The following is a 17,757-nucleotide window of genomic DNA, read 5'->3' as shown; positions in this document are numbered from 1 at the left end:
CTACACGACATCCAAACAGCTCTTCACAATCTTGGAAGCAGTATGAAGGCAGTAAAATATGACAGGCTGTCAGACTAAAATGAGGTGCTAAGCCAGAAAGACTATTTTGGGATTGGAAAAATTCTCATTTTAAAAGACTATTATTAGAAGCATTTTTCTATGAAGTTTTGATGGTAAGTTATCTCCCATCTCTGACTAGATCTCTTCTGGCCTGTCTAATTGAAAAAATAAACCCAAATTTTACAAGAATGCCCAAAACCTTAAATAATGCAAAACCTCAAAAGATGGAGATTGGGATTAGTAGTGTGCCAGGTCTCACTAATGCCATAAGCTTCTGCCAGTTTATCACTTCAAGTTGGCCAGATGTTTTAGATCGTGTCCAAACCAAAAAATAAAATGCAGCTATGAAATTTTAGGTTTAGCTATTTCTCTTTTATCTGTTGTGGAGGTGAGCAGTGCTCCTGTAGTTTACAGGAATGAATGGAGATCTTAGTTCTTCACCTAGTTAGGGAGAAAAATTAAGCAGCTAGTGGAAGCATCAGGAAAGGGGCTAGAGAAGGCTATTTCATCTGAAGGGAAGAAATGGCATATCAGACAGCTCTACTCTCATTTTAGCTCCACAATTTGCTGAGGGAAGGACCGCACAGACTCAGGCACTTAAACATCCATGTATTGTGGACTTAGTAGTGCCACAAAGTGGATATTTTAAAAACCACAAAGGTATTTAATTTTAAATATTTAGTTGCGTTAATTTTGTCTACAAAGCATACCACTGCTGAAGTGTGATGACACGTGATGACACTAGCCAATAGGATAAAAATATTTTTTTTAATTTGTTATACATCCCAATATGCCAAAGAGATCTTAAAGAAGATTCTTGGCTGACACAAATCCCTGTAGCTGCACTGACATTATTGTATGAACTGACAGGATTTAGCCTGTATTTTCTACAAGCTGGAATCGATTAAAGGAGCCAAAGTGGTAGAGACGTTGTGAAAAACACCAAGAGAGAAAAATACCAATGCAGAGAGCACAGGGTAGGAGACAGAAATAAACATAAATTCAGTGGTGAATATACTTTAAATCATTTTTAGAGGAGAAGAAGTTTTGATATTTTTTCTTTTAGAAAGTAGAGATGAACAGAAGTGGATATTGGTAGCAAACAAGTTTCGCCTCTAACCACAACAAAGATAGGATTACATTCTGCCTGAGAAACACTCAGAAAGAAAATACAGAGGGTTTCAGCATTGAAATTTGCAGCTCAATTAAAAAAAAAAAAATTAGTGGTTTTTTTTTTTAATTAGCAATGAAAAATTCTTGCATTTCATCTAAGCAAAATCAGATGAAAATGAAATATCTGGATACTGAAATGCTGCCATGATGACTCACTCCAAATTTCTCTGCACTGTGAGTCCTGTGACATAATGTGCTTTTCTTTTGATGGAATCAGTAGAAATGCTGGAAGCCATGAACATCCTGAATGACCCACTGTTCTTGTTAGATATCAGAGTGCCCTGACAAATGAGGCTGTCCTAAAAAAAAAATGCAGAGAGCACTTTGCCAACTGACATGTCACCAGCTATAGGGACAGTGGATCAAGGGTAGGTCTGAAAGCAACAATTCATCTTACACAAGCGAAGCAGACATCTCAGAGCAGTGACTGTATACTTCCAGTGACCTAGGGTGAAATCAAGTGCACGGCTTTGGAGCATATTCAAAAGTCCATTTAATACCATTATGTTTGGGAAGATGAGAAGGGGCAAGGTTCTTGAGGAGTGACTGATAACATTTGCCAAAGAGAAAGAGGTTTTGACTCACGGATTTGTCACAGTTGATTTAAAATAGTACAGCTTTTTGACTGAGGGTCTACTTCTCCGAGATACAGAGGGATGCTAACAAAAGGCAAAAAGCGAGTTTATTTGTGGTGGAATTCTGCCACATTTTTCCAGCTGGGGGCAGGAATTCTCATAAATCGACAGCTGCAGAAGGCAGTTAATCCAAAGGCTAATCTCTGTCTGTTGAAATCGCTTACAGACATATTTGCAACACATACACAAGGATTTCAGTATGCACCTCGATGAAGCCAGTGGGAAGAGAGCAGCCCACCAAGTGAATGGTTTGGGTGGGAGAGAGGGAGGTGGGGAACACTCATGCTGTGCTGACTTTCACAGTAACCTTGCCTGGCAGCTCACTTAGCCGTATTTTGATGAATCACTCAAGCAGCTGTGCTAGTCTTGTGCAAACCTGTTATGCCGAATCTCTAAGGCAAGCTGGTTTCGCATTTCATTGCTCAGGTCACCACAGAGACTATAAGGAAAGGTAGTATCTACAGCAAAAAACTTTACTTGGTTCAGTGTTCAATTCCAGGCCAAATTTCCAGCTTTTAACACTTGCATTTATATTTCCTCCTGTCAGCAGTCTCTCCTCCCTCTTCTCTCCCCCATTCTGTCCCTACTTTCAGTTGCTCTTTTATCTGTTACCTCAAATCTCCTTCATCCCCTCCTTCTCTACACTTTTCTATGCTCTGCTTCTTCCTGGCCTCACGCAGATATGGACTCAACTAGCTTTGGTCCCCCTGAGAGAGTACCAAGCAAGGCAGTCTCACTTCCATAGTACGTTAATAGTCAACTGCAAGGAGAGCAGCTAAGGGCTTCAATCCATTCAGAACAGGGAGGAGTGACAGGAAAAATTAATGAAAACCAAAGATAACAAGAAAATCCTCCTTCTTTGTAACCCCACATAATCAGAAACTTCAAGAAGCAAGCAAACAAGCATACAAACCTCACACCAAACCCGAAATACTTGTGGAAGAGAAGAAGGGCGGGAACCAAACAAAATTTCCAGAGGGCAATCAGTGTTCACCCAAACGCTGGTTCTCGCAATTCTGTCTATTGTGCAGCTCCAATATCTCTGCTTGAATACAAGTACACAAGCTCATGGACACAAACCAGATACTGCTCCGAGCAGGTCAACAACACGGTTGATTGAGTTAATTTTTGCTGAAGAACTTCAGCCTCTTCCTATATTGCCTATAAAGTTAGTGTGATTTTACTGTTCCCTTTCTCAGGTATAATGAGGATGTTTGATGTGGAAAGTGCTGGAACTTATCAAAGACAAGAAAAAAACCCATCAGGTCTGAAACAGTGAAGAGAAGAGGTCCCTGTGGTTCCACTGAATGGACAAAATGCAAGATAAAGAGGATACATACTCAGAGGAACAAATGGGCAAATGCCAAAGGCAGAATATCTGGACATTAAAACCATTCTTTGTTCAAGTTCCCTCAAACAGTAAATAGAGTACCAATAGACTGAATTTGCAAAGACACCAAAAATGCAACTCTACAGTAGTTTTTAAAAAGCATTACACAAGCATTCTAAGGAAAGAAAAACAGACACCAAGATTTCTCAGAGTTCACGACTACCGTTGTACACTACCGAAGGGCTTGGGTGAATATGTGACCAGAAAACCAAACGTTAAACAGTTAATGCTAGGCAAGTTACAAAACCCTCAGAATCAATAGGCAGTTTCTGCAGTCCACACCAAAACCCTTTAAGCTCCGTGTTAATACCCATGTTACACAGGAGCTTGTAAGGATGACAGAGTTTATTTTCATATTCTTAACCAGGAGTAAGTCAGTACAAGAAATAATGAAAAGCTATTGTTTTCGTACAAGCAGCTTCCATTTTTTTCCGAGCAGGGTTTTTCCACTGTGTACTCACATGGCATTGGCAAACAAGCCAGCCTAATGAAACCGCACTGTCGTTTCACCCGCTGACTAGAGCTGCACATATGTAAAGTTTTAAGTACTGTGTGTGCCCTTTAAACACACGTAGTATTGTTCTTGCTGTATTAGTCACAGGTTTTTACTCTATTTTATTTATAATTTCAAGATTTGGTGATTCATATCATCATACTTCCAGATAATGCTGACACACATGTTCAAAGTCAAATACACTTAACTTAGTTTTAAAAGCATTACTGACTTAAACGCTGAATTGGAGACGTCTTATCACAAAAGCCAGGGCAAAGCCAGCGCGTTTCAAGAAGTTTCCTTACCTTTTTTCTTTGGAAGTTCACATCGAGTTTCATTGAGGCGCACTTGTTCAGTGTGTTCAGTCGTCTACAGGGCAAAGCAAATTCAGAAGATTAGCAGCCTCTGATTAAAGGCTATGACTTTTCATAAGTTCAAAAGCTTTTCTCTATCTACCTGTAGGGCGCCAGCTGCATACAACAGGCTTCAGAAACAATACTGGTCATATTATTCCAGGCTATAAGACCACTGCGTTAAAAGGGAATCTTAGCGTCACATTAGTTGATAGCCAGGTTTTTTATACATTGCTTTTTAATTCATAGACATTTAAGTACTTAGCACAGGAAACAGGTATAAAAAAACATCTCTGATGGACAGGAAATGGCAAGAGAAGAATGAGGTCGGTTGCCGTCTGCAGGGCTGTAACGTAACTGGTCTGAATTGGGGATTTCAAAGCACTGGTGAAAGCCGAAAGGAAAAGATGCAGTTCCTCACTTGAGGCAGTTAGGAGCTCCTTTAAAAAGTTGAGATAAAGAATAATTTTTAGCAGTTAGTTAAAAATTTCTCCCCAGCCAGTAGTTCATTTCCCACACCTGTGGATCTTATAGACAGGTTATCACACCCAACATCTAACAAATCTAACATAATTGAATAAATATTTTTAGTTATTTTTGGCCATGTTCATAATGAGGTTACCAGGGACTCTGAAAGGCTTCTGGTCCTTAAATCCAAGGCTATCCCATGATGATAGTGGGTTGAAATGACAATCTGATAAAGATGGAAAGTGAATGTCCGTGTGTCCGCACACACGTGCCCACGTGCAGAGACAGCCAGAGGACAAGAAAACATGCTATTTCAATAGAGAACCTACCACGCTAATCATAATTAGTTTTTATTTATACCTAAAGCTCTTAACTCATGATACCACCCATCTTCTAAAAGCAGAGACTCAGAGTTAAGTGCATTTGAATGTTTTCTAGATTGAGGGCTAAATTTCAAAATAAAGAGAGGCAGAGTGAGAGACCCATGTGTGCACAAGTCTTCTCTAGGCTGACTGCATCTCCTTGTCCTTGCAGCAAATGATCCCCCTGTTGCTTCTGGGTCTCAGGAAGAGGCTGCAAATCTCCAGAACTGATAACGTTTGAAATGTATTTAAAAGTTACAAGGACACACGAAAAGAAGTATCACATCAATAACATAATCTCTTACATAGCATAAGAGCATTATGGCATTAACATATTCTGCCCTGGAACTTCTAATATTAGAAATCCTTTCAAATTGCCACCACTAATAAAGAACCAGCCCACTAAATGTGGATCTTCCTTTAAAAAATTTCTCTCATAAAATACCACCTGCTCTTTTGTAGATAAAATACTCCTTCCCAACTCAAGCCAATAAACCTGTTATGCCATATCAGAAAAATCCTGTGCTCATCATATTAATGTGAGTATAATGCATGCACAAGCACACCCTGCATGCATGATAGTAACGTTCCCGAAATAAATTTCAGGGTTTGAGGCTCTGTAGCTGTAACTTCAGCCTTCTGCCCACAAATTCTCCTCTGGGATCACATCTACTATTGCAAAACTCATCTTTTGCTCAAACATTGAATTTCTCAACCCGAAGTTGCATTTTCTTGAGGCCCTGCGGCTGTTCAGCATTTCTTTCCAGTGAAAAATGTTTAAATTTGTTTATCAATACCAATTCCAAATATACAGAGGCAGAGACACATTTTCAAAGGACTCCAGCCCAGCCTTCTGTCCCTGGTGACAGCATCCTCCAGGAGGTGAACCAGAGACTCTGAGGTGAGTCCCTTCACCTCTGCATTAGCTGGCCTGTGCCGAAGGGACAAGTTTGTAGCCACATTTCCACGTGCTGCTGTGTGTCACATTAGTGCTCGTAGCTGGATATTTGAATCAAACTGCTGCTGTGTTGTCACAACTTTACATGGTGAATGGCCAGACCAGGGATGGGGAAGTCTCCCTGCTTCCTTGACCTAAACATGTCCTGCAAGGCTGACCAGGAGACAGGTGTCAGCTAAATTCATGCCCAGAAATCCTGAGAAACCGCTCCCTCCTTTCAAGCTGCATATTGACTCTGAGAACCAAGCCATCAACTCTACCTCTCTCACCTCCACAAGAACAGGCGCTGAAGAAACTCTCCTGAGAAAGAGGTCTGTCTCCACACCAGCCCCTGGCAGGTGACCTCTGCAACTGCTGCCTCAATAGTTTATGAAAAACCTCCATACTTACTGCCTATTTGCAGTTTTAAGGAGAAGATGTAAAAGAAAATATTTTAAATACAGAGACCAGGGCTCCTTCCATTCACTGTGGTGTTGCTTGTCTTCCAAAATACACGGAGCAAGCTGCACACTTCGGGAGTGGGAAGACAAGGAAGAAACAGCCCTTAATGTACCCTTTCTGTTTGCACCCAGGTACCTCTGTACATGTCTGGCTGACTGCAGAAAGTGTCAAGGCATTCCTATGAAGACGAGCTGCTTCTTCAGTGTGGAAAGATGCAGAAAGCTAACAACATCCAAGAGAGATCATTTCAGCAGGGCCTGAGAGGTCATCTCTAGAAAAGTGAGTATTATTACTGAAACTGGAGCCTTAGGAAGCCACACCATTGTCCTGGCTGCTTTCTAACCTGGCTTTGCTGTGAAGAACCTGCTCCATCAAAAACAAAACTGCTTTTTACCGAGTGCCAGGAGCCCAACCTCAGGTTTTAAATTCACTCATCTACAAAACATTGGCACGCTTTCTGGGGCTGTTCCAGTGCTGTGGAAAGACTTGCCAGTGAAATTAGAGAACTAATGATCATATTTGTGAGCTTGCCTGGTACTAACAACTCAAATCAAAGCCAGTCTCTTTCAACTTCTTTTTGCCTTGTTGATGTGCCAGAAGTGGTGGAAAGGTTTTCTCATTTGCTTAAAGCCGTTAGATGACTGACAGCAAAGTCTTCAGCAAATCTATCAGAAAACAAAAAATAGAAGGCTCTGGCTACAAGAGGCTGTCACCAACGTCCCAGTCAAAGTGAGAGGAGCACTATGCTTTCACATCACTGCTTAAAAACACGGGAAAAGACTGCCTGTTTGTACCATTAACGAAACACAAAATCTGGACTTGAGAAAAGGCAGGGAAAAACACATTAAATAAACAAAAGACCAGTGGCTATATAAACCCCAAATTGTCTAGGATACATTGAGTGAGTGTCTGGAAAGCTCTGCAGTGTTCAGGGAATGGCTGCAAAACATTTACTATAGCAAGTGCTTCACTGAAGTTAATTTTCTTTCTTATCCAGGCCATCACAGGTAAACACTACTCCTATGGTTTAACCCTTGTCTCGATGGTGAAGCATCCTCTCGGTGCTGAAAAGCGTCCTTTGAAACAATACTTAAACATCAGCAGAGTGATTCAGTTGCCCAAATCTGGTGCTGTTTTAGAACCCCCAGAGTACCAAGCCTGGCCTTCAGCTGCTGCAGGTCCTCTTGGTCCAGCCAGCCCATGGAGATCTCAGAGTGAGATATCTTAGGAGATCTAAGATGGCAACAGGCACAGCTATTTAGGGCTCTGAATCCCAACTCCAGTGCCGTAATTATGAACACTTAAGATGGAAGTTCTTCAGAAGCAGAAAATCTCTGACTTTCACATCCTGTACAGCACTAAGCAGTGTTTACAAGTAAGTATAAGCTTGTAGCAATGCAGGATCCGATCAGCTGGAAAATGTTGTGAGGGACCTGTTGTCCTGCTTGAAGAGCCATCCAGATATTAGGAAGACTACTTTGAAGTGACTCGGAGCTCCATGCATTCCCCCAGACCTGTTCTGCAGCTGCTTCCAAGCAGCTGGTGAGGAATGCAGCCAGAGGCACCAGCCAGTCATGCAGGAGGAGGCACCATAGGGAAGGCTAGCACAGACAGCATGGTGTCTCCTACCTTGGCAGATCTGCACATGTCCTCTCTTAAGGGTCTTGACCAGGAAAACACATTATATGTTTCCATAAACTCCCCTCTGAGGAAAACACAACACTGTTTCTTTGTCTTATCATTATTTCTAGCCAAGTTTAAGTGTTGCATACACACATCTAGATGGATCCTTCTGATGCAGTTGAATTTGGGAAAAGAACATCCAGCTCCTTGTGCTGGGCTGTGCTGAGGTCTGAACACTGAATAAGGGTCCTTCCAGTACTGTCAGGTCTGGTGTGCAAAGCTTGCAATAGCACATTCCCGCTCCACTAATTTTGTGTGTAAAGACAGTTTTCCAGTCCTATCTCTTTATCATGGCTGCAGCTGAGTGAGTTACCTTACAGGCTACATGCTCACATGAGGCGAGTCAACTCTTCCTGAGGTCAGTGGGAGCCGTTTTACTGACTTCAGAGCAGGGCTTTCTATACTACATTTGCAGAGTTGGGCTTATCTCCTAACAGCACCTAGAGCGATGTAACTGAGCAGATGGTACCGACTATACAATCATCATTTCAAAACTCTAATGGTAGGGTGTCTCATATACAGCGACCTTTGGATTATTTACAAGCTCTGAAGAGACAATAGCTATGGAAAAATGTCTGCCGGTTGCTTGGCACAGTACAAGTTTTAGGAGCCTGGTTTAAGGGGCCTATGTATCAAACGTACATACTTGTTCTTTACATTCTTAGTCACTGCATTTATGTGAATACAAAAAGTACACCATGGCTTGGCTTTTCCTTCTCACCTTCTTATCACAGTGGCCATAAAAGTTCCCAGAGCAGAGTTGGTTGGTGCTATTTTGGAAATGACACAGAGATCCAGCTATAAAATTTTAATGACCAGTTACTATTTTGGCAGGCTGACAGCATCTGCTTGCAGATTGCATGACAATTTTCTATTGTTCGTTACTCAATAAAATCTGAGTGGAATCTCTTGATAGATACGCCTCTACCCAAAAGCCTCAAATTTGGTCTTTACTCTGCCAAATTTTCAAATGATATTGTAAACAGCAGGAGTGTTAGAATATCTCAGAAAGGTCACTGAAATCTTTTACAAGAGGGAGCCTTAGGCTTTCTGACTAAAATACTACCAGCTGCCTTAAAAAAGAGAAAAAGTTCCTCTGCTCTTGTGCCTCATGTTGTCTTGTATACTGCAAGAAAACCGATTATAAAATGACATTAGGGGTCTGATTTCAACCCACAAGAGCAGAGAAATTCAGTGTTTATGCTAGAACTATTACTGTTCAGAGCTAAAACTCTGCTCAAACCGATTATCCACTCTGGCATTCCAGCCTTAAAATTATCTCCGAATAGAAATGAGAAACCCATTTTGTTCAGTACTGAAGGCTGAATGCACTATTAGTCAGTGTGAAGGTTTGGTCATACATAGGTTTGAAGGCAGTTTTGGGTGTTTGAAAGACGGAAGTTTGCCTCCTGACCTGGGAACTGGTGCACACAGAAATAATAACCAATATTTTTTTAGCTTTTTCTTTCATGAAAGCTCATCACAGCCTGTGGCTCTTGTATGATACACTGGCATGGACCTTGTGGTAATGCCACCACAGAGCAAAGCAAGGGTAAAAAAACCACACTGGTCAGCCTAGCTGTAAGGATTTCCAGTACAGTGAAAAACTTGGAAGATGTTGGTTTGATAGCTAATACAGTAACAAAGGTGGTTCTGGGGGCAGTGGCTGACACTGTTTACTGTTTCTGATGAACACAGATCTTGACATTTGGCACTACTGCTTGTTACAGGTTGGTCTCAGCTAAATGTTTGGAGCTGCCGAGTTACAGCAAATTAAAAGTTTGCAATCTGAAAACAACCTGTACATAATACTTGTATTTCTACCTGGCTAGTATATCAGGTGTTACTACTTCTTTAGATCTAAACAGTTTTAAAACTGCCAACAAAAATGTAAGTCAACAGGTAGTGCCTTTTGAATAAAATAACTTGGAAAGATCTGTGTCTACACTTGTGTACTACAGGTCTCAGCAGTATCACTTGATGTAGGCTAATAGAAGGCATTTTGTCATAAGTGCATCTCTCCAGCTGCTAGTTTATTTTCCAAAACCTCATCTCTCATTAAAAGAGGAAAAACTCCTGACTTTAGCTGTTCAGCTCACCAAGAAATCCTCATAAATATATAAACATAGTGTAATTGTTGTAGGTGTATCTATGAGAATACAGAGGGGCCAGAGGAGGAAGAGGTGAGCTGTTCCCATTTAGCTGTGTAGGTGCTGGATGCCTGGAGACTGTGACTGAAGTACTACCATTGCCAACTATTTCAGAGGAGAAATACGGGAGAATCACAGAGCTATGCAATGACTACACCTCACCGTTTGCTCGCACAGGAAAGAGGGAAGGGACAGTCATCATACTTGCACTTTTGTATGGTCCTTCAGCTTCGCGGGAAAGAGCAGAGGGGAAGAGATCTCAATCTCCTACCACTTCCCAGTTCCCAAACTACAACAAAGTTTGTTTTTCACCATGCCAAACTGAAGCAGGGGGGTGCATGAATGTGTGGAAAGAAAGTTTCTCTATGCATGGGCATAGCAATCCCTCCACCAGACCATACTGAACTGCAGTAGATCAAGTCTGCAATTATTCTGCTCCCTGGCATCCCTGAGAGCAGTCACTGAAGGATCAAGGTCTGGATCAGTAGGATAAATCCCACTGATTTGTCTTCAGACAAAAAGGTTACTACACAGAGAAAATATTCTATTCCTCATATCTGTAAGAGACAAAATGAGAAGCAATAGGTCTGGCTTGAGCAAGGCAGTTTTAGGAAAGTGTTCTGACAGCCACACCTGGGAATTACCTGGATCCTCCAGGAAGGAGGGTATCTCCCGGGATGGAGAGACGGACTAAGATGAACTCTCTGCCAGCCCTATTTTCTATGGTTCTCAGAAACCCTCTCCGTGGTTCTCCATCTCCATCCACTGATGAATCCCTGCAATGCACAGTACGATATGCACTGCTACAGCATATACTCTCTAATGACTTTGGCCACAGTTGCAGAAGGGGAAATAGAGTTTTGTCCAATTATCTTGATGTTGGTGTTGTGAAAGTTTCCATAACACGTAATAAAGCCTGCTTGGTTAAGGGCCAAGATGCTCCTTTGTCCTTGCTGAAGAGCAGAATCCAGCTTGAGCTAAGCACAGGAGAAAAGAAGAGGGGAACAATGCCTCTGCAATGTGGTTTTGCAAAACTACCACGGAATTGATGCTTCTTGAGTCCTGGGGGAGAGTACTTGAGTAATGTAATACAATATATTCATCACAAGCGGAGTATAAAAAGCTAGTTAAACAGCAAACACAAGCCCTCTGGGAGGGGCAAACCAGTGTAAGTTGTAGCAGCTATAGTTCTGTGGGGTTCTGGTCCCACTTCTGTGACTGGGGCCAAAAGGAGAGTACCAAGGGAATCACAGCAGCATGAAAACCACGTTTGCTGCCAGGAAAAATACTTGTTGAATTCTGTGTAATGAAGTTTCATGTTTTCTGCTGTGATTGGACATGAGTTATTAATGTGCAACTCAAACGTGACTCTCCTTTATTCAGGGATTGCTTGTACTACTGCTAGTTCTTTCTTAAAAGGCAGGCGTTTTAAATCCACTGGATTTGGGTCTGCTCCAATCATGTAATGTTTTCTATGAGTGTAGTGGTGTCCTACTCCAGGATTTTCCATAAGAGAAATTAATTTAGAATGGTAGCATTATAGATATCATTGCTTAGTTCACATGGACAAGCAAACATCGCAGCAGCTGCTGCTTCCACTGCTATGCTAACAATATGTTATGTTTTTAAACTACCAGAAAAGAAACTTTTGGTGTTGCTTACCTGCAAAGAGGTTCTACAAGGTCCTTGTCAAGAAAATCATGATCTTTCTTTACTGCAGCAATGTCAATGGGAAACTGGGAATCTGTAAGAGGAGACACAATATTAAGATGAGTGCTTGTTTTTCAAATGAGAATACGTTTTCTACATCTAAAATGCTTTGCATGTGCTTGGTCACTGAAATCTAGTATGGCTGATTTCACTCAGCTCTGGTTCTGTTCCAGCTGAATCTGTGGCCCCTTCAGTCCCTTTCAGTCATTTTTTTAAAAAATCTTCTTTTATGTTAAAGGTATAGTTGAATGTCCTGTGCATCAAAGAGAGAGCAAGATTATTCCATTTTGGCTTTAACAAGATATACACAATTGTTAGATGTTCTTTCTATTGCCTAGCACACATTAATGAGATCAGGGAATTACCAACATGCTTTCTTTCTCCACATGAGCAACAAGGTTCTCCATTGCCATTACAGTGACTTAATGAGTTATTTGCTAGACAAACTTTTCCTATGGAACAGAAATGTTCTGTGCTTTTTGCTTTTAATACAGGTCCCAATAATAATGATTTCAGACAAAGGGTTACTCAAGTAACAGAGACAAAAAAAATGAGCTGAATTATAAGCCCCAATATTAGCTGAAACGCCAGACTGGTGTGCTGGAAGCTGACATTTGTAATGAAAAGTGACATGTCTGCAACACATTAGTGGGCTTCGTAACAGTGGGATGGGTTCCAGCGCTGTGGCTGCTCTCCAGACTGCTCTGCCATGCTTAGGTACCACAGCAGGATGCTGGGATATAGGAACTGCAGCCAGTATTTTCAGACACTAGTGCTTAACACTGACATAATAGATGCCTGTAAAAAGAACCTTGTTTTTAGAGATGCAGACTATCTAGAGTGCATATTGACTGTACGGAAACTGTGGGAACCCAGCACAGGTTGTTTTTGGAGGGAACATCCCTTTGAGTTCGACAGGTAGTGGGCTCTCCTTTCTCTGGGCAAGTTGGTACCTGAGATACTCAGATTACGAGGCAGTCACAAAAGTACTACTGGGCACCCAGTAGTATTGTAGTAGGTATTGTGGTAGACACATATCTATGCCAGCTTTGGTCTGGCAGCCTTATTAGTCCTAGTTCCTGGGATCATGACGGAGCCTGTCTTGCTCCTGCAGAGCCACCTAAGCATCACTGCATGGTGCTCCTAGGTCTTGGTCACCTGAGCAGCTCATCAGGAGCTAGCCAGCACCTGAGCCTTGAGGGACCTGCTGGCCATCAGAAGCTATGGAGGTGTCCTTGGCAACATGGTCCCCACTGCTCTCAGCCCCATGTGAGGGGATGGCTGGCTCTCTGCAGTGCTAGCTCTGATCTGCAAGGTTTCTTGGCCATTGTTATATGCGTGGAGCTGTGCTGCCTCCAGACCCAAGCTGACCCTGGAAGGTGTCCAGTGGCATTTGGCAGAGCTGCGCTTCAGCTAATCAGCCCAAGTGCGCCTGAGCTGGCTCTGTGTCTCTGGCAGACAGAATATTCAGTCTGGGAAAAACGAGGATCAGCTGCACTTTCCCTCTCAGCACAGAGCTAAGGAGAGCAGGAAAAACCCAGCCTCAGTCCCCAAATGGCTCCTGAATGCAGCAGCGGCGCAACCACTTGCTCTGCCCTCTGGGACGCAGCTTCCCTGAGCACAAACTTTACAGCTAGGAAGGGGACATGGCTATTTGCCTAGAGTTAGCACCAAAATACTCTCTGTTCTTTCTTTGCAAGTGTTCAAAAACACAGTTCAAATTATTCACTTTTGGTATCTTTGCACAGTTTTCAATCTTATTTTCATTAAGATTGTAATTTCCAGCAACTTTCAGTGCTTTCAATCTTATTTTAGACACAGTTCAGAAAGTTTTTTTAAAAAAGAGACCTATATATTTGGATTCTTCGAACTTGGTTTTGTTAACCTTTGAAATTTACACAAACTACGTCTCTCTGTTTTCTCATTTCCTATGGCTACAAGGGCAAGAATCTTACTTTTCTTTAGGCACTGATATGACTCCAGCAGCTGAGGCTTTGTGAAGCAGCCAGCCATGGTCATAACTCAGTCAAATGTCGAGTTGGCCAGCTGCAAGCTCTCCTGGCATGGGCCCAGTGCACTTTCAGTACCACGCAAAGAAGAGAAAAACCTACTTACCCTCGTAGAACTGAGCATATTGGGGAAATCCAGCTGCACGTAACCAGTCACACGCTTCCTTTGCTTCGATCTCTGAGTAGAAAGAGAAAAGACAAAAGTTCACTCTTTGTTATTAGAAGTTCTTTTAATTATAAGGAAACAGCAAAGAGACTTAGTAATAGCTGTCTGTGGCTTAAAAGTACTGTCATCACTCTGATGTATTTTTTTAATACCAACAGAAAATAAGAGTCCCTCAAAGAAATCTACCTGCCTCCACAGGACCCTGAGGTTTGCACAGATGCTTGGTGACTGGAATGAAGTGTTTAATCATCTCCATGAAGCAGCTGATGTTGGTCCTGTGTCCCATCCTTCCCCAACAGTAAGTTCTTGGGGAGAGGCGAAGATGAAGCAAGGTGGAAATGGGGTGACAAGAAGCATGCACTGTGTTTTCTCCCGCTCTGACATTTCTTGCAGAAGAAAACCCCATGTTAAAGACACTGAAATCTCTGCCAGGAAAACCCCAGTGCAGGTCTGATGTTACTGGAGGGACAATTGCACAGGTAGGACGCACCCTCTCTACCTTCAGCCATTTGAACTCCGTTATATAGACTCACTTCACAGTCAATAGAGAGACAGTTACTTCCAAAAGTCACTTCACCTTAAAGTAGTGTCTAAAACAGGTGGGATGAATCAACTCCTGACAATACTTTTCTCTTGGGGCTGCTAACAGAGAGAGGACAAACACCTATGAATATGTCTGTGCAGCTAAATAAAATAGACACAGGCAGTAGCTTCAAGCACTGGGCCCCAAACTGGTCACTCTGCAATTTTAATCCACTTCCAGGCCTGTTTTGGACTGTTTCAGTTATTTATCAAGACAATTTTTTTTTTTTTTTTTGAGAAGGCTAGTACTAAGCAGTGAGGAGAGGAATCAGTCTGTGTCATTTCATCCTTGGCCTTCTACTATTTTGAGTATGGACACAGCTGATGCTGGACAAGGTTTTCCCTTTCAAATAGCTTTCACTGCATAAGATACACCCTACCCCTATGGAAGAGGAGGAGGAATCATCAGCTGGACAAAAGACTAGTCCCTCCTTATTTTGGGGGTGACAGTAGGGATACGTGAGCATGAAAGAATAGAAGAAGATCACTTAAGAGGGGGGCTACATAAGACCTAAAGCTTTTTGCACAGGAGAGGCAGATCCACCCTGTGCAATTACTAAAGCAGCAGAAAGTAAATGTCAGCTACAGAAAACCAGAGGATAAATTTTTAAGTGTCTCTAGTGAAACAGACTTCGTGTACTCCAGCAGTCACACACATGGTTTTGCACCCAACCTCTGAGATGACTGATGCAGGTTCACAGTAGGGTGCCTCAATTCCTACCAAGCTCCACAGGTTCCTTCTATGGGAAGCTGTGTGCCAGATCCAGCTCTGCCCAGGAACTGCACTGCCTGCACATGCAGCTGCTCCCAGAGCAGCTGGAGGAACAACCGAAAATAGAGGTGCACCCAGATAAATGTGGGTTTCTGGGGAAGCCTGGGCAACACCTCCTTGCTGCCCAGATCTAGATCAGGATCTACCACTTGAACGGTTTCGGTTTACAAGATCAAAGTCAAAACACGTATCTGCACCTCTTACATTTGCAAAACACGAAGGAACTGTGTTTGCAGGTGTTGAAGAAAGTAGACATTTTATCTTGCTTATTATTCAACCTGAACGATCCAGTCAAGGCTTTTGGCACATTTGTGGTTGTAAAATCGAGGCAGCCATAATACAAAACCCTAAATATAAAAAGCAATGGAACTGGAAAAAGAAAACCAGGCTCATTTTCTCTTCTGCATGTTCTACCTTGCATGCAAAACCAACAACAATAACAAAAAAAATCCAGTTGTAAATCTGTTTTCTAGCAAAGTGCATTTTTACAGATTGGAGTTGCTGGTGTGTATTTTTCCCCATGTAATTTTGTTTACTCTTTATACCCCTAATAACTTTACCCACTGAAGCTCACCACAAAACCTGCTTTGAATATACTCTGCAGTATGTGACTCACACACCTTTCTGCTCCTCTAAATACCCAGTCATGCCAGCATACTTTGTTGTAGAACTCAAAATTCAAAATACAAGGTCTACATATCAAAAGCCCAATTACCAAAGATGATTAGACAACCAGTAAAAGCTCTGCAATGGCTTCAATCATTAGCAGTGCTGGAAAGGATTTACCACTGGGTCTTCATTTGCTTTGACATCAGTTCATGTCAAGGCCAGAAAAGGAGTATGAAAGTACATTCAGTTCTTTACACTGCACAAAAGAACGAGCAGCTCACATAAAACGTGGCTCTCTCTACTGCACATCTGTGCGCTGAAAGCACATCTCTATTATGTTCCAGTGAGACTGAATACTTTTATGAAATGCTTGGAAAAAAGACAAGTCTTCATACTTTTTTCTTTTGCTTAATTTAATTTCATGAAACACAGATGAATCAATCCCATTTCAGAATGTATTTTACAACTCAGAACAGCTGTATGTGTATTCTAGCTTCATCTGGTCTAGAAGCACAACTAACACAGCCTGTGGGTGATAGAGAATGCTACCATTTAATGCTCTTATACGCTTCTCCTATTTCAGTGGGTTTTGCAGTTGGCTGCTCAGAGGAGCTTGCTGAGGCGTCTTCCTACAGCCCAAGTGAGACATAAAAAATCTCAAGTTGCAATGGGTGAATAATTTCCGGGAATAACCAAGGAAGTAAGTCTCACCCTTTTTTGAGGCTTGGCTTTGTTTTGTTTTGTCTTGTCTTTTTTGCAACAAATTGCAACCAGTCAAAAATGACTGACTGATTAACGTCTGCCTTCAAAACTTTGACTCTGTCGCCTCCATGAAGGTATCTTTGACGAGTATTCTCATTTTCTGAATGATCACCTCAAACAAACAGTTTCAGCCATGAACAAGATTTGCTAAGTCAGCTTCCAGGGTACTAGGTCTTGGACACATATCAGCGACCAGTTCCCTCCACACCTCTCTTTCCTTTTTGGTCTTATTCAGAAGACAGCAGAAGGGGACAGGTTAAATATGCTGCTGGCCCAGACAGAAATACGCCTTTGCTCATATGAGTATACTTCCGCTGGCTAAAGGCACCTGTTCCAGCCACTCCTCTCTTGGCTGCTCTTACAGTTCAGGTGAAAAGGCACAACTAAGGATTCACTTAAAGCACTCACCAAAGGTGATTTCTATTATCTCGCTCTGGGCATGTAATCCAAGTCATAGTTCAGAATGCAATACAGATGCTTTAATTATTGGATATTGTAATGATTAAAATATAATTTGAGATGCTCAGTTTTTAACCTCTTTTTTCTGTGCACATACTCTAATACTTGCTTTTTATTACTTGCTAGTTAAACATCAGTGAAGACTTCCTCGAGAGGGATGAGTACAGCACCATGCTGAAGCTGTCAATGAAGGGCTGCAGAAATACTTTTGGCAGTGTTGGCCCAGGTCTGTTCCCACATTCAGGCTATTGCAGGGGGTCTGAACCAGCTTGCAGCAGCTGCACTATCTTGGTACAATCCTGAAGGACCTCAGAACTACATGTGTTGAAAGGCGGCTCCAAGGCAGCTTGTCAGCTGCACAAGGAAGGTGTCCCATGCTAAGAAGAGTGCTTTTTAGAGAGGGCATGGCTTGTAGTTTTGTTCTCAAGGCTGGCAGGAACCACAGCTCCTCCCAGAAGCACATGAGCCACCACAAACCCACAACCAGCACCTCTCTTGGTGTGACCAAAAGTCTGCTCACCC

General features: G+C 42.2%; 1 protein-coding gene across 2 annotated transcripts in view; it reads right to left on the bottom strand.

Annotated features, from left to right (window-relative positions):
* STARD13 (StAR-related lipid transfer (START) domain containing 13) overlaps positions 1–17,757 on the bottom strand; it is a 116,118-nt gene that overhangs the window by 21,809 nt on the left and 76,552 nt on the right. Inside the window, exons 2-4 of one of the 2 annotated variants that reach the window (XM_010134999.1) lie at positions 13,992–14,063; positions 11,829–11,910; positions 4,057–4,120 (exon numbers count right to left, since the gene is read on the bottom strand). In XM_010134999.1, coding sequence (XP_010133301.1) covers positions 4,057–4,120; positions 11,829–11,910; positions 13,992–14,063 — 218 coding nt within the window. Of the gene's footprint in view, positions 1–4,056; positions 4,121–4,499; positions 4,517–11,828; positions 11,911–13,991; positions 14,064–17,757 lie in introns of those variants that run through there. The other variant, XM_010135000.1, reaches the window with a different exon arrangement.

Source organism: Buceros rhinoceros, unplaced genomic scaffold (assembly GCF_000710305.1).
Source record: "Buceros rhinoceros silvestris isolate BGI_N320 unplaced genomic scaffold, ASM71030v1 scaffold10754, whole genome shotgun sequence".
NCBI classification, from domain to species: Eukaryota; Metazoa; Chordata; class Aves; order Bucerotiformes; family Bucerotidae; genus Buceros; species Buceros rhinoceros.
Note: the sequence above shows the minus strand (reverse complement) of the source record. Positions and strands in the feature narration are given on the sequence as shown.